Source organism: Sarcophilus harrisii, chromosome 3, assembly GCF_902635505.1.
Source record: "Sarcophilus harrisii chromosome 3, mSarHar1.11, whole genome shotgun sequence".
Lineage (NCBI taxonomy): Eukaryota > Metazoa > Chordata > Mammalia > Dasyuromorphia > Dasyuridae > Sarcophilus > Sarcophilus harrisii.
In genome coordinates this window covers 83,285,957-83,299,787 of record NC_045428.1, presented here as the reverse complement: position 1 = coordinate 83,299,787, position 13,831 = coordinate 83,285,957, and the positions used below count along the sequence as shown (strand labels likewise).

At 35.2% G+C, this 13,831-nt stretch overlaps 1 protein-coding gene across 3 annotated transcripts in view; it reads right to left on the bottom strand.

The window, feature by feature from the left end:
• The window catches only part of CPB2 (carboxypeptidase B2), a 168,172-nt gene that overhangs the window by 46,498 nt on the left and 107,843 nt on the right, over positions 1–13,831 (bottom strand). The window contains exon 1 of one of the 3 annotated variants that reach the window (XM_003765885.4): positions 3,894–4,018. The exons of 1 other annotated variant lie outside the window; for it this stretch is intronic. In XM_003765885.4, the coding sequence (XP_003765933.2) occupies positions 3,894–3,964 (71 nt within the window). In that variant the 5' untranslated portion in view covers positions 3,965–4,018. Of the gene's footprint in view, positions 1–3,868; positions 4,019–13,831 lie in introns of those variants that run through there. One more of the 3 variants, XM_031958367.1, reaches the window with a different exon arrangement.

Sequence of the window (13,831 nt, the reverse complement as noted above, 5' to 3'; positions counted from 1 at the left end):
AACTAAAAACAAAAAATAGATACAAAATGCCCCCAAAAAAGTCTATTTGTTAAAATTTTAAAAAGCCAGAGGATCAATAGCCATGTTGAGAAGACTGAAAAGCTGAAATTTAAAGAAGTCTTTAAGTGAGAACCAGAAGGCTTTTACAAAACTTGTAGGAGCTAATTTGAAGCTCTGCTGGTCAGTGATTCAGGGAGCTAGTCTGATTGGAGGAAATCTCTCTGATGGATGAAAGCTGACTAGAAACGAAGGTTGTCTTTCCAAAGATGTCAAATTCATGGTCTGCTGGTTATAAGAGATCAAGTAAGGAGGTAACCAGATTAATGTGTAATTGTGAAATATTTAACAAAATAAGTAAAAATACAACATAACACAGATTAATTTGAAGTTTTCTAAATTAATACGTAACCTAATCCATTACTATTTGAATTTGACACTGTAGCCTGAGACAGGAGAAGCCCCTTAAAGGTTTCCCTTTGTTATCCTTATCATTTTCTATGAATAGAAAGGGGGGAAACCTCTTAATGTCTATGGGGAGTAAGGCCTGAGTAGCTTTGAAGACATCCAGACTTTTTACTGAAGTGTTATGCTGCTTTAGCTCCTAGCCAATAGACCTGGGAAGCTCTGCAAATCCCAGTCATAGGGTTACCATTAGCTAAAAGAGCTAACCCTGCTTCTCTGGTCCAAGGGATCCCAGAGAGAGATCTAAGATTCAAGTGAAAGGTGAGCAACCAAGGCAAAAGTTGCAGAAAGCCATGTGGGGTTTACACTCTGAATTTGCAGGGCCTTCAGCTATGCAACAGTTATTTGTGGGCATCATCTGTCTATCAGGTTTCCACCTAGGTACAAGCTGTAGGTGAGTTGCACAGACTCAAAACACAATCAAGACTTTCAAGGCTCAGACCAGATGAGCAGCATTCAGGCAATGCTCTAAATCAGACCATTTAGGGTTAACTGAAAATTTGCAGCTCACTAACCTGAGCCAATCCTGAGTTCCTTGAAAACCTGGGGAAATTGTAGGAATTGAGTGAACCACACTGACTTCATCTTGTGACTCAATTCTGTATCTAGATCAGTTCCCTTTCTATTCAATTATGGGTCTAGTTTAGTTTCTGTCTTCTGAAAAAAAAAATTCTTCAGGTTATGGAAATTGTGAGAAAAGTTTATTGTACTGTTTGAACCCATCCCTGATTGGTTGAGAAACTGGGATCATTTTTCTATCTGTTGCTTAAAGAACTTTAAATAGGTACCTAGATTATTCAGTCAGGTGTGAAGATTGATACAAGGAGTTTTCTCACAATTATACATCTCTCTCTTTTTTTTTTTTTTTTAAATTTAATAGCCTTTTATTTACAGGATATATACATGGGTAACTTTACAGCATTAACAATTGCCAAACCTCTTGTTCCAACAATTATACATCTCAAGTAACACATGGTTTTAGTTTTTCCCTGAAAATTGTTCCCATACTGATCAATCAGTTATTGTTTCCATGTACCTTTAATTAAGGGCAGACATGGAGGGCGGGGAATACAGGGAAGTGAATCTTTTTCTGAAATCAAAGAATTGTACCTGTTTGCACTCTCCCTCCCAATCTGGAAAGCCCTTATTTTTTTCTCCAATTAGAAATCAGATTACCTAATTTTGTATTCTAGTTTATACCATGTTACTTCTTTTCTTTTAATGTACCAAAAAACTGCTTCCCTCTTTATTTGGAGTCCAGTGTCAAGCTCAGAAAGCCTAGTCCCAACTTCTTATGCAATTAGCATGTATTGCTTAATAAGTCAATGTGCTCAGAAGTTCAAACCTTTGTTTCCTGTGTTATTTTAATCAGGTTTCACCCATCAAAGAACACAGCACTCAAAGCGCAGAAAATGCAGTTGACACCACCCTAGATAATACAGACGAGGACTATACAAGGTTCTAACATTCCCTCTAGAAGTGTGCAGAACCTGATTTAATAAAAAGTCCCTATTTAAGAATTAAGACTGGAAGAATAAGAAAAAATGCTAACACTAAGGAACTATTGTAAGGACATAACTAGGATTTATATGACTACAAATACCAAACATTCCTTATGGAAATAAAAATAAACTAAAGAGAAATTACAGAAATATTAATTGTTTATGGTTGGATTAAGTGAATATAATAAAATTGACAATACTATAATTTTTCAGTGCCATAATCAAACTATCATAGAATTATTTTATAGCACTAGAAAAAATAATAATGAAATTCATTTGGAAAAACAGAGGTTAAGAATCTTAAGAGAAATAATGGGAGGGAACAGAAAGGAAGGAAGTCTATCAGTACCAGTTATGAAACTATAATAAAAAACAGAAATAAACAAAATGATTTAGTACTGATTTAGAAATAGAGAGGTTGGTCAATGGAACAGATTAGCTATACAACAAAAAATTGCAAATGAATACATGGTATAGTATCCAATAAACCCAACGACTCAACAAACTGAACCAAGAACTATTATTAGCACTACTAATTCTAATAATGAAATTTCATATTAATTTTTTTAAATGCAGTGTATTCTTATACACAAAAAATGAATGTACCAATACCACAAATAATTAAAAGAAGCAAAAACATGAGTCTCAGAATTGCCTATATATCTTATTATGGTGCTTATGGAAACCTTAATAGTTCTTGAGCTAAGACAGCAGTGAATTGAATATATGTAAATACCTGCTATCATATATTATAAATCAAAGTTTTCAGATTGGGAAAGGACATTGGAGATTATCTAATAGAAATTTCACTTCATAAATAAACTCCCTCATTTACATTTTATAGAGGTTCAAACAAGTTAAATGATTTACCTGGAATCACACAGCTAATTAGTTAGTGGCAGAGTCTCCTCAGTTCCAATACAATGCTTTTCCCACTACACAATCCAAATCTATATTACACAGAGGGGAAAGCAGAGGGCTTCCTTCTAATCAGAAGATCAAGGTTCAAGTCTGGATTCTGACACTTTTCTTTCTGTGTGATTCTGGAAAAATCACTTAAATTCTTGGAGGCTATTTCTTTAGCTATAAAATGGGGTTAATAAAATGTGTACTACCCACTTCACAATGTGGTTATAAAGTAAGTGCTTTAGAAACCTTAAAGGATTATGCAAATTTGAGCTATTACCTACCTTCTCCAAATTCCCCCTCCACCTACTTCAATATCCCCTTTTCAAACTATCTCTATTTAAATATGATACTAGGAAACATTCACTTCAACATGAGAAGTTTTGGGATTTCAATTATTTTCTTTTTTTTCTTTAAATACTGTTTCTAATCCCTAGATTTTCTAGGAATCTTTCTCTTTTCTCTTCTAAATTAGAACTAAAACCACAATGATGAAACTAAATCTAAGGGCAGCAGATTAGATTAAAATTTACTGCTTCACTCATGATAATCATAAAAGTGATAAATTTAGTTAGTCATAACTAAAGTAGGTGATGGGGGTTTTGCCCCAGGGAGATAACTTTAGAAAGTGCGGCTAGAATTTGTGGTTTTCATGCATCATGGAAACTGCTAACACTTAGCACCCGATTAGCAAGAATACTAAGTTAAAATATGAAGCTACTAACTAGTAGTTCTTGTCCTGTAGTCTCACCCTGTCAGTGGCCTCTTGAACAATAGTAACCTTGTATTTTCATCCCATCCCCTTCAACTAAGGTCAATTTGTCCAGGGAAATTGTGTGTAATACTTATCCTAGGCTTAAAAATTCCTTGCTACAGCTCTGGAGTGATTAACATGCATGGTTAGGAACCTGGCTGGATTTTTAGTGCCAGATTCCTTACTCCTACACACTAGTTTGATTCAATATAGGGCAAATTAGGAGAAAAAAAGGAAACCTCACCACAGTGCAGGTTCTACTGAGTTACCTCTGAAACGCGTTGACATGCTGCTCCTGCCAGACAATAGCTAAAAGAAATCCCAGGATATAAAGCTTCATCTCCACAGGATTTTGAACTAAATCAAAATAACCAGAGCAAAGCTGAGGGTCCAGTGCCCTGATCATTGATTGTGAAAGAGCCTTCTTTACACAGTGGTTAAAATGTAATGTCACTTGTGATTTCACAGCAGTGACTCAGTCAGTCAACATAAACCTCTTTAAAGAGAGAAAAAGGACGGCATGTATTCTGTTAGTAGTACCTCAACAGCTCCATTTTGTCATAGTTAAGTCAATATTCTGGGTGTGAAGCTCAAAATTAGAAAGTTATGGTTGAACGATATTTCTTTTTCTTAGCCATAAAATTTAGAGATTAAAAAGAACCTTAGTGATTGTCTATTCCAAACTTCCCTCTTTGCAAATGAGGAAATTGAGATCCAGAGATGTAAAAGGACTTATCCAAACCAACTGACAGAAGTATGATTTTAACCTCAATCCTTGCACTCTAAGTCTCTGCTCTCCTTGTAACTTTTAAGTCTTTGGATCCCAGGAGAGAAAGAAGGTAGAGAAAAGGAGTAATAGTACTATCAGTATTACACTGGTTAAATTGTACCCAAGTAACACTGACCAATCAATCTGTACCAACCAAAGAGTTCTTCCTAGTGGTGTGCCTACACTAGGTTAGTAATACCTCTATGCAATTTGCACTTATCAATGACTTATATAAAGACATAAATATTGGGCATCCTTATCAATTTCACAGATAATCAGAAGTTAACAGGGAGAGTTAATATATTGAGTAACAAGACATAGATTCCAAAAGGTATTGCTATGACAAAAGGAATGTTTGAAAGCAAGAGTGACAATCCAGTAAAGGGGAAGGAATATTAGATTTAGAGTCAAGTCTTCATCTGAGTACTAGTTCAACTAGTTCAAAGAGGTCTAGCACCTCAAGTGTGAAGGCTTGCTGGGCTCTTTTCAGGGCTGTTCTTTCACCTTAGGTGTCTCCTTTGCATTCAGCTCTCACTGTGACCCCAAAAAGTTGAAGCATTTCCTGTAAAACTGTCTTGAAAAATGGGCTAACCTAAGTTAAGTGTGATTGATAGGGCTCAAACCCAATGGTGAGTCAGAAGGTTGTCTACCTTATGCACATGAATACTCCCCCTGGCAGAAAGGGCCAATGAGAACAATTTGCTCCAATGGAAATGAAGGGGTTGAAGCAGGTACAAGGGCTTGATCAGACATTGAGGACACCAAGGTCATCCAATGCATCCCAGACCATTGCCAGTCATCTTGACTTTTGTCTTACTACTAGACTTTTATAACTCTGGAAGAGAGACTAAGACTAATGACTTTGTGCAATTCTGCTTCATTTAAATGCAATTCATACACAAATCAAGACATCACTCTAAGATACCATTGGTCCTTGGTGAAAACATAAGACAAACAACAGCAATAGCTTTGGAGCCCTTTAAGGTCCTTCTCTTCCTCCCTCCCTTTAAGGCCCAATTGAGATGCCATATCTTTATGAAGCTTTCACTGATTACCTCCATAACTATCCCTCATGTTAAAAATAATCTCTCCCTACTAAAAGTTCTCATATTATATTGCCTGGACTTTTCTTGTGTACTTATCACACTTTGGTTTGTATCACAATTATTATTTTTTTATTATAGCTTTTTATTTACAAGATATATGCATGGGTAATTTTTCAGCATTGACAATTGCAAAACCTTTTGTTTTAACTTTTCCCCTCCTTCCCCCACCCCTTCCCCCAGATGGCAGGTTGACCAATACATGTTAAATGTGTTAAAGTATAAATTAAATACAATATATGTATACAATTTCACAATTATTTTTATACTTGTCCATGAAATTTCTAGCTCCTTGAGAGCCAGAGGGATAGCTATATTTATAACTTAATCTGGAGCCTTGGACTTCCCACCAAGGATCTAGGACTCTGAAAACTTAGATGGGGAAAAAATAAATCTTTATTTTTACCAATCTCTAATCTAGACATTCTAAGCATCTCTAACTGAATGCTAAAGCATTTCTTTTCATTAAAAAAGAAAGTTTTGGTTTGTTTTTTTTTTTCCTCAGAGGGATCCAAAAGTTTTGCTGGACTACCAAAAGAATCTTTGACACAAAGATTAAGAAGCCATGGTATAGACCAAAGTAGGTGCTTAATAATAACTGAATGAAAAAGAACTTTGTGACTTAGTGAGATCTTCCAGTTCCAAAAGGATGGTAGAAATCATCTTCCTGGTCCTTGGTACTTGTTCTTTAGTTATAGGATCATAGATTTAAAGCTAAAAGGGAGCTGGAAGGTCAATGAGGGTTAGGGATAGCCTTAGCCACAATTGGTTTAAGAAATTGTATGCTCAGCAGGCTGATTTCAGAAAAAGCCAGGAGAAACTTATATGAAATGATGCTAAGTGAAGTAAGTAGAACCAAGAGAACATTGTACAGAGCTACAGCAAGATGATGTGATGATCAGTTCTGATGGATGTGACTATTTTCAACAGCAAGGTGATTCATTCAGTCCAGTTCCAATGGTCTTATGATGGAGAGAGTCATCTGCACCCAGAGAGAGGGCTATGGGGATTGAATATGGATCATGTTAGCATTTTCATCTTTTTGTTGTTGTTTGGGTCTTTTTCTTTCTCATTTTTTTTCTTTTTTGATCTGATTTGTCTTGTGCAGCATGATAAATTGTGGATTGTACATGTTTAACCTATATCAGATTACTTGCTATCTAAGGGTGAATGCTGAAAACTATCTTTGTATGTATTTTGAAAATAAAAAGATATTACTAATTTTTAAAAGATATTATATCCCTAAAGAGGTCAAAGAAAGAGAAAAAGGAGTCTTATGTACAAAAACATTCATAGAAACTCTTTTTTGTTAGAAAAGAATTGAAAAATTCAGAGTACTCATCAGTTTTGGTTAGTGTAGTGAATAGAACACCAGGCCTGATGTCAGGAAGACCTGAGCTAAAATCCATCCTCAGGCATTCACTGGCTGTGTGACTCTGCCTTAGTTTCCTCATCTGTAAAATGAGCTAGAGAAGGAAATAGTAAATAACTCCAGTATGTTTGCTAAAAACAAACAAACAAATGAAAATGGAGTCATGAAGACTCAAACATCACTAAAATGACTAAAAAACCACAAAATAAAGTGTGGTACATGAATGTGATGGAATACTAGTTTACTATAAGAAACAACACAAGGGATAGTTTCAGAGAAACCTGAGAAGACTTGAATAAAATGACAGATTGAATGATAACAATGAATATAATAAAAACAACATTGTAAAGACAAATAGCTTTGAAAAACTCAAGAATTCAAATGAATGCAATGACCAACCATGATTCAAGAGAACCCTAGATGAAGCCTTTTACATACTTAGCTCCTGACAGATGTGATGGACTCAGAATCCATTATGAAACATTGACTTTGCATTATTTGTTACAAAGATTTTCTTTTTCTTTTCAATGGGAATGAGTGGTTTAAGGGAGAGAAAATAGATTTATATTTATTGAAAAAATAAAATATATTTATAGATTATCTATAGCTATATATCCACATATATACTTATGCATGTACATATATATATACACACAGATATAATAAGTCACACATATATGTTTGTAAATACATACATATAGATACACTTGGCTTACTAGGAGACCCTTCAAGAGGTAAGCAAAATGACAAAAGGAGGATAGCACTTTGGCTTGTACTGGAGACCTGTTCCTTCCTGGAATCAACTTTGTCTTCTGATCTTTCCTTTCTCTCAAAGTTTTATCCTTTGAAGCTCTTGAAACTAAGAGGAGCTGGGATTAGGGGAAATTTTGGAACTGAAATGTTATTGGCTACCCTAAAAGTAGCATGTCATAATACCTAGGCCCATGTCTTGAGAAAAGACAATTCAGCCACGCCTAAAATGCCAGGGCTTTCTGAGAAGCCTCCTACCTTCCATCCTATGGATCTTTTCTTTCCTTGGAACCTTTGCCCCATCACCTCTAGGCTGCTCAAACCTTCCCAGGGAGCCGGAAAAGTGGTTGATCTTAGGGGCAGAGATACATGAAAGTATCAAGAGCATTCCTCCACATCTGCAAAAATATTTGCAGCAGCCCTTTTGGTAGTGACAAGATACTGGAAACTGAGTGGGTGCCCATCAGTTGGGGAATTGCTGAATAAATTGTGATATATGAATGTTATGGCATATTATTATTCTATAAGAAATAACCAGCAGGATGATTTCAGAGAGGCCTGAAGAGACTTACATGAACTGATGCCAAATGAAATGAGCAGAATTAGGAGATCATTGTACACAACAACAAGATTATAAGATGATCAATTGTGATCACCATGGCTCTTTTTAACAACGAGATAATTCAGGCCAGTTCCAACGATCTTGTGATGATGAGGGCCATCTACACCCAGACAGAGGACTGTGGGAACTGAAAGTGGATCACAAAATAGCATTTTCACTCTTTTTGTTGTTGTTTGCTTGCATTTTATTTTCTCTCTCATTTTTTTCCTTTTTGATCTGATTTTTCTTGTGCAACAAGATAATTGTATAAACATGTATGCTTATATTGGATTTAACATATATTTTTACCATGTTTCACATATATTGGATTACTTGTCATCTAGGAGAGGAGGTAGGAGGAAGGGAAATTGGAACACATGGTTGTGTAAGGGTCAATGTTAAAAAATTATCCTTGCATATGTTTTGAAAATAAAAAGCTTCAATAAATAAAGGGGACAATCCAGTCCTGCTCCTCCTTACAGAAAGATTTTCCTATCTCATACAACCTGGGGTCACTTTTCTAAAAGTTTCATGTCCCAGTGCTCTTGAGGAAGATTGAAAGCGTACTTGAATAGCAGTCAAAAGACCAAGATTCTAATCCCTGCTCTCATGATAACTCTAGGTGTATGTTATTCATCTGTAAAATGAGGAGACTGAAAAATATTTTCATCTTAAAATTAAATTGTATTAGAGAAATAAACCTGAGATGCTTCCTTGGTTAGAATTAGAAGTTGACATTGTCTAAACAAATATCTGAAAGTCAGAAGTTCTTGAAGATTTCTGCAGATATCTCTTGGCAGATATTGCCAAGTTGTTTTCATTTTCTTTTTATGGCATCACTTATTCTGATTTTCAGTGAAACAATAACTGACATTCATATAGTATTTATGAAATAAAAATAAAATGAAGAGTTTGGGAAGGTGGTCTCCAAGATAATACATGAGTCAATAAGATCTGAGCTCCTGACTGTAGCTCAGAGTTAATATCTTTAAAAGATGATCAAGTCATCCTCTACGACTTTGATCTACCTCATTTCTCTCTGGGGCCACATTTTCCTTCTCTATAAAATGAAAAGGCTGTACCAGATCACTGGAGTCAAATACAAATCAAAATGGGGACAACTAAACCACTTATAAGAATCCCTGTTACTCACATATTGCCTTAGAAAACCACATATTAACATTATCCATAATTTTGTGTTATTTTATTTATTTCATTAAATATTTCCCAATTACATTTTAATCTGGTTCTGGCCATACTGAAGAGTTTTGTTGTATAGGGCTGTGAGCCTATGTGTTTAATACCCCCTGGCTCAGTAATCTTTAAAGTTATTTCTATCACTAATGTGATATTTTGAGGGGCTTTTTTTATATGTCTGACAGTGAGTAGCAGAGATGTTTTTAATTCCACCTCCAAAAGTATATTCCTTGTTTACCATAAAGGTAACTGTTCCATCTCCATTTTGTGGTAAATCAGGCTTTTAAAATGCCAAACATGAAGAACCAATTAGCCTTAGCTCCTAGCTATGATGAATAATTAGTTAAATTAAAAAGATACCAAATGTCCTGCTTCCTCTGTGAGAAAGATGTAGACTGATGATAGACAGGCAACCCCAGCAGTGGCTCATAGTATCCTGGATTCTCTGTCACCTTTCACAGGTCAACACACTCCTTCTCCGTAACTGAGGTACCTTCCATGACCCAGACAAAAATTCTAATTGTACCTCTCGTTAGAGCTATCCAAAACTGGCATGGAGCATCTCTAAAGAAAGTAAGCTCTCCCGTAAATCTCTTCAAACCAAAATGATGAGTACTCATGTATATTATAAAGTATTTAGCACAATGCCTGGCACATAGTAAGTATTATCTAAACATTAGTTATGATGATGTTGGGGATTTTTGTCCAGATGCAGGTCGGCCACTCATTGAAGGTCCTTCCAACTCTGAGATTCTTAAAATATTAAATTTAAGAGATAAATTACTACATTTAAATTAAACTACAGTCAGTAGTACTTTTAGATTTTAAAAGTTAATTGCATTAGTACAAGATGAGGGAGGACTAACTTGGCAGCAGCTCATCTGAGAATCATTTATTCACCACACTTGGCTCTAAATGACTCTTGACTTTTTTTCCAAAAATCAAATCTACTATAAAAGAAGGAGATTTGCCAAGGCTGAGAATATTCAAAGGAACGTGTCACAGATTCTAAAGTCAGGCAACTTGTTCCAAAACTGTCTAAGCAAGGCCAGCATAACTAAAGTGCAAAATCTCTAAAGTCATTTTTTAGCTGTTCCTCAAGCAATGGGCATTTCCTTCCTTTCTGGATCTTTGCTATTACAAGAAAGTTCTGCTGTGAATATTTTGGTGTTCATGGGGCCTTTCTTTCTGTCTTTCTCCACCATGAGATATATGCTTAATGGGAGCTCTAGGTCAAAAGGACTGGATATGTTAATCACTTTTTAAAAATCATAATTTCAGATTGTTTTCAAAAATGGTTAGACTAATCCTAAGATCAGCCAATAATGTATTAGAATGTAGTTATATATTATATAGTGTGCCAATCTTTCTGGAGCCCTACTTCAGTGGTATGCTGAATATTTGGCAATGAAATCCATTCAAAAGAAGTTCTCATATTATTGTGGCATATTTTTCTAAATTTGAGGAAATTTCTATGTCTTTTTAGAGTGCTTTGAAATTAAATTATGACCAGTGTTTTGGGATAGGTGCTTTTTTCTGGAGAATAATAGTAATAACTAGTATTTATGTTGTACTTTAGGATCGACAAAGTGTTTTATAAATATTATCTTATTTTACCCTCACAACAACCCTAAGAGGTGCTATCATTATCTCTTCATTTTACAGACAAGAAAAATGAAACAGACAGAAGTAACTCGCCCAGTTTTACACAATTAGTAAGTATTTGAGGCCAAATTTGAACTCATCTCTTTCTAACTGCAAGCCTAATGCTCTATCCACTGCACTGCCCAGCTGCTACACAATACATGTGAATTCAACCCGATAGGGAATTTTAAAGGGAGTAAACTTTTTCTACCAATGCAGGTCAATACTTTGTCTGCAACTGCCAAGAATACTGAGAAGTTAAGTGTCTTGCCTAGAGTCACATGGCCAGCAGGTATCAGAGGTTAAGATGTTTCACATTTATATAGCACTTTAAGGTTCAAGATAATATATATTAATAACAATAACTAATATTCATACATTACCTACTATACACCAGTCACTGGGCTGAGTACTTTACAGTTATTAACTCATCTATTCTTCAGAAAAACCCTAGGAAGTAAATGCTATTATCTTCCCTATTTTACAAATGAGGAACAGGAGATAAACAGACATTAAGTGACTTACTCAGGATAACATAGCTAGTAAGTGTCTGAGACCAGATTTTAATCAGGTTTTCTGCACTCCAGGGATGATGTTCTGTACACCATGGCACCCCCTAGATTCTCCAGCATATTATTGTACTTGATCCTCATAGTATCCCTAGGAAACAAGTAATATTAAAATTGTTACCTATGGTTTACATGTCAGAAAACTGAGACCCATTAATCTCATTATTACTAACAAGGTCATAGGATTATTAAAAGGGTAGGAGTAGACTTTAGTATTCTGGCTTCCAGTCCAAAGTTCTTACATCTCTGGATTCCAGAAGAAGAGTTATTCATAATTGTCACTATGTATAAAGGAATATTTCAAAGCCATTTATTGCCATTGTATTAGCTTTTTCATGTGGCTTAGTACTTTATGAGATGTCAGCAATATATATATATATATATATGTATATATTTATGTGTGTGTGCATACATATAATTTTGTATTTCTGTTGGAAAGAACTATGTTGTTTTGTCATCTCCCTAATGAATAGTGAATAGAATTTAAAGAGAACTTTCAAAATTGCCCAAAGGCAATTCTTGGGTGATAAGCATACTGGCAAAAATGTGGTTTTAGCTACATAAACAAATGCACATAATATATATTGTATAGAATGTTTTATTGTTATTTAGTTGTTTCAGTCATAGCTAACTTTTTGTGATCCCATTTGGGGGTTTCTTGGCAAGGATACTGGAGTGGTTTGCCATTTCCTTCTCCAGCTCTTTTTATAGGTGAGGAAACTAAGACAAATTACTAAGTAACTTGCCCAGCATCACAGAGCTAATAAATGTTTGAGGCTACATTTGAATCTAGGTCTTGCTGACTCCGGGATCAGTGCTATATCTACTATGTCACCTCGCCATCCTTTATGTAATACACGCACACACACATATATATACACATCATGTGTATTGTATGTCTGCACATTTACATATATTATACACTTATGTACATGTACACACAAGCATACATATACATGTATATATACACATGTATATAAATTTATGTGTTTGTCTTTGTGCATACATATTAATGTATGTGCATGCAAATACATACACTAATGTCCTAAAGAGACTGTGTCCCATTCTGTCCAAAGATACAAAATCAGCATAAAAAAGAAAGTTTACTCTTAAGTAGAATTTTAATCCACTTTTCCTGGTAGGGTTAAAAGCCATGTCCTTACTCCTATTACCAATAAGAAGCATCATGATGATAGAAAGAGTGCTGTATTCAGCATCAAAGAATCTGAGGTAAATCCTTGTTCTACTGCTCACTAACCGTATGACTTTAAGTTAGCTATGAGTGAAACAACTAAATAACAACAAAACATTCTATACAATATGTATTATATGTGTGTATTTATGTAGCTAAAACCACATTTTTGCCAGTATTTTATCACACGAGAATTGCCTTTGGGCAATTTTGACAGTTCTCTTTAAATTCCATTCACTATTACCTCTGGGCTCCAGGTTCTTTATTTCTAAGATAAGAGGGTTGGACAAAATTGTATCTGAGGTCACCTTCTAGCTTTAGAGCTATGATCCTATAATCTAGAAACATATCTTTAAACTTGACAAACTTGATAGATGAGTTAGAAAATTTGTCAAATTTAATTAAAGTTGTTTTGCCTATAATAATTTGACCACAAGGAAATAAAAGGGTATATATGGTTGAGGGTCTGAAGACACAAAAACAGATATTGAAATATAAAGAAAAAGATTTGTTGCATGAAAGAAAACAATTTTGAAGGACTTTTCCAGCCTGAGTTCCATGGATGCCCAAGGAAAAATCTTAGCCAACACACAAGATTAGGGGTCAAAAAGTGAATGGCCAGATTGGATAGTTATCACTTCTTCTATTCTTTCAGTGTTTTGATTTTGTTCTACTATTTCTTGCTATTTTGTGGAGCCTTTGACCTCTGTTCTATTCTAACTTTCACAGTCTTTTTCTTGGGGTAAGGTTTGACATTTTCTCAGCTAATGGATCAATCCACTACTAGGCTGGGTCAAGCAGGTCACTTGGCAGATAATTGTCCTTCTCTGCTGCTACTACTATCTTTGATTCCTGATTGACTATCTTTGATGACTATGTTTGAAACTGAGAGCTCACTAGTCACATGGTTGCCCTAGCATTTTCCTCTCAAGGCACTATGTATTTATGGACACATGGCTGCCGGATAGAAAATCTCTCCCACTCAGCAGATGACAGAAGTTCTTGCCTTG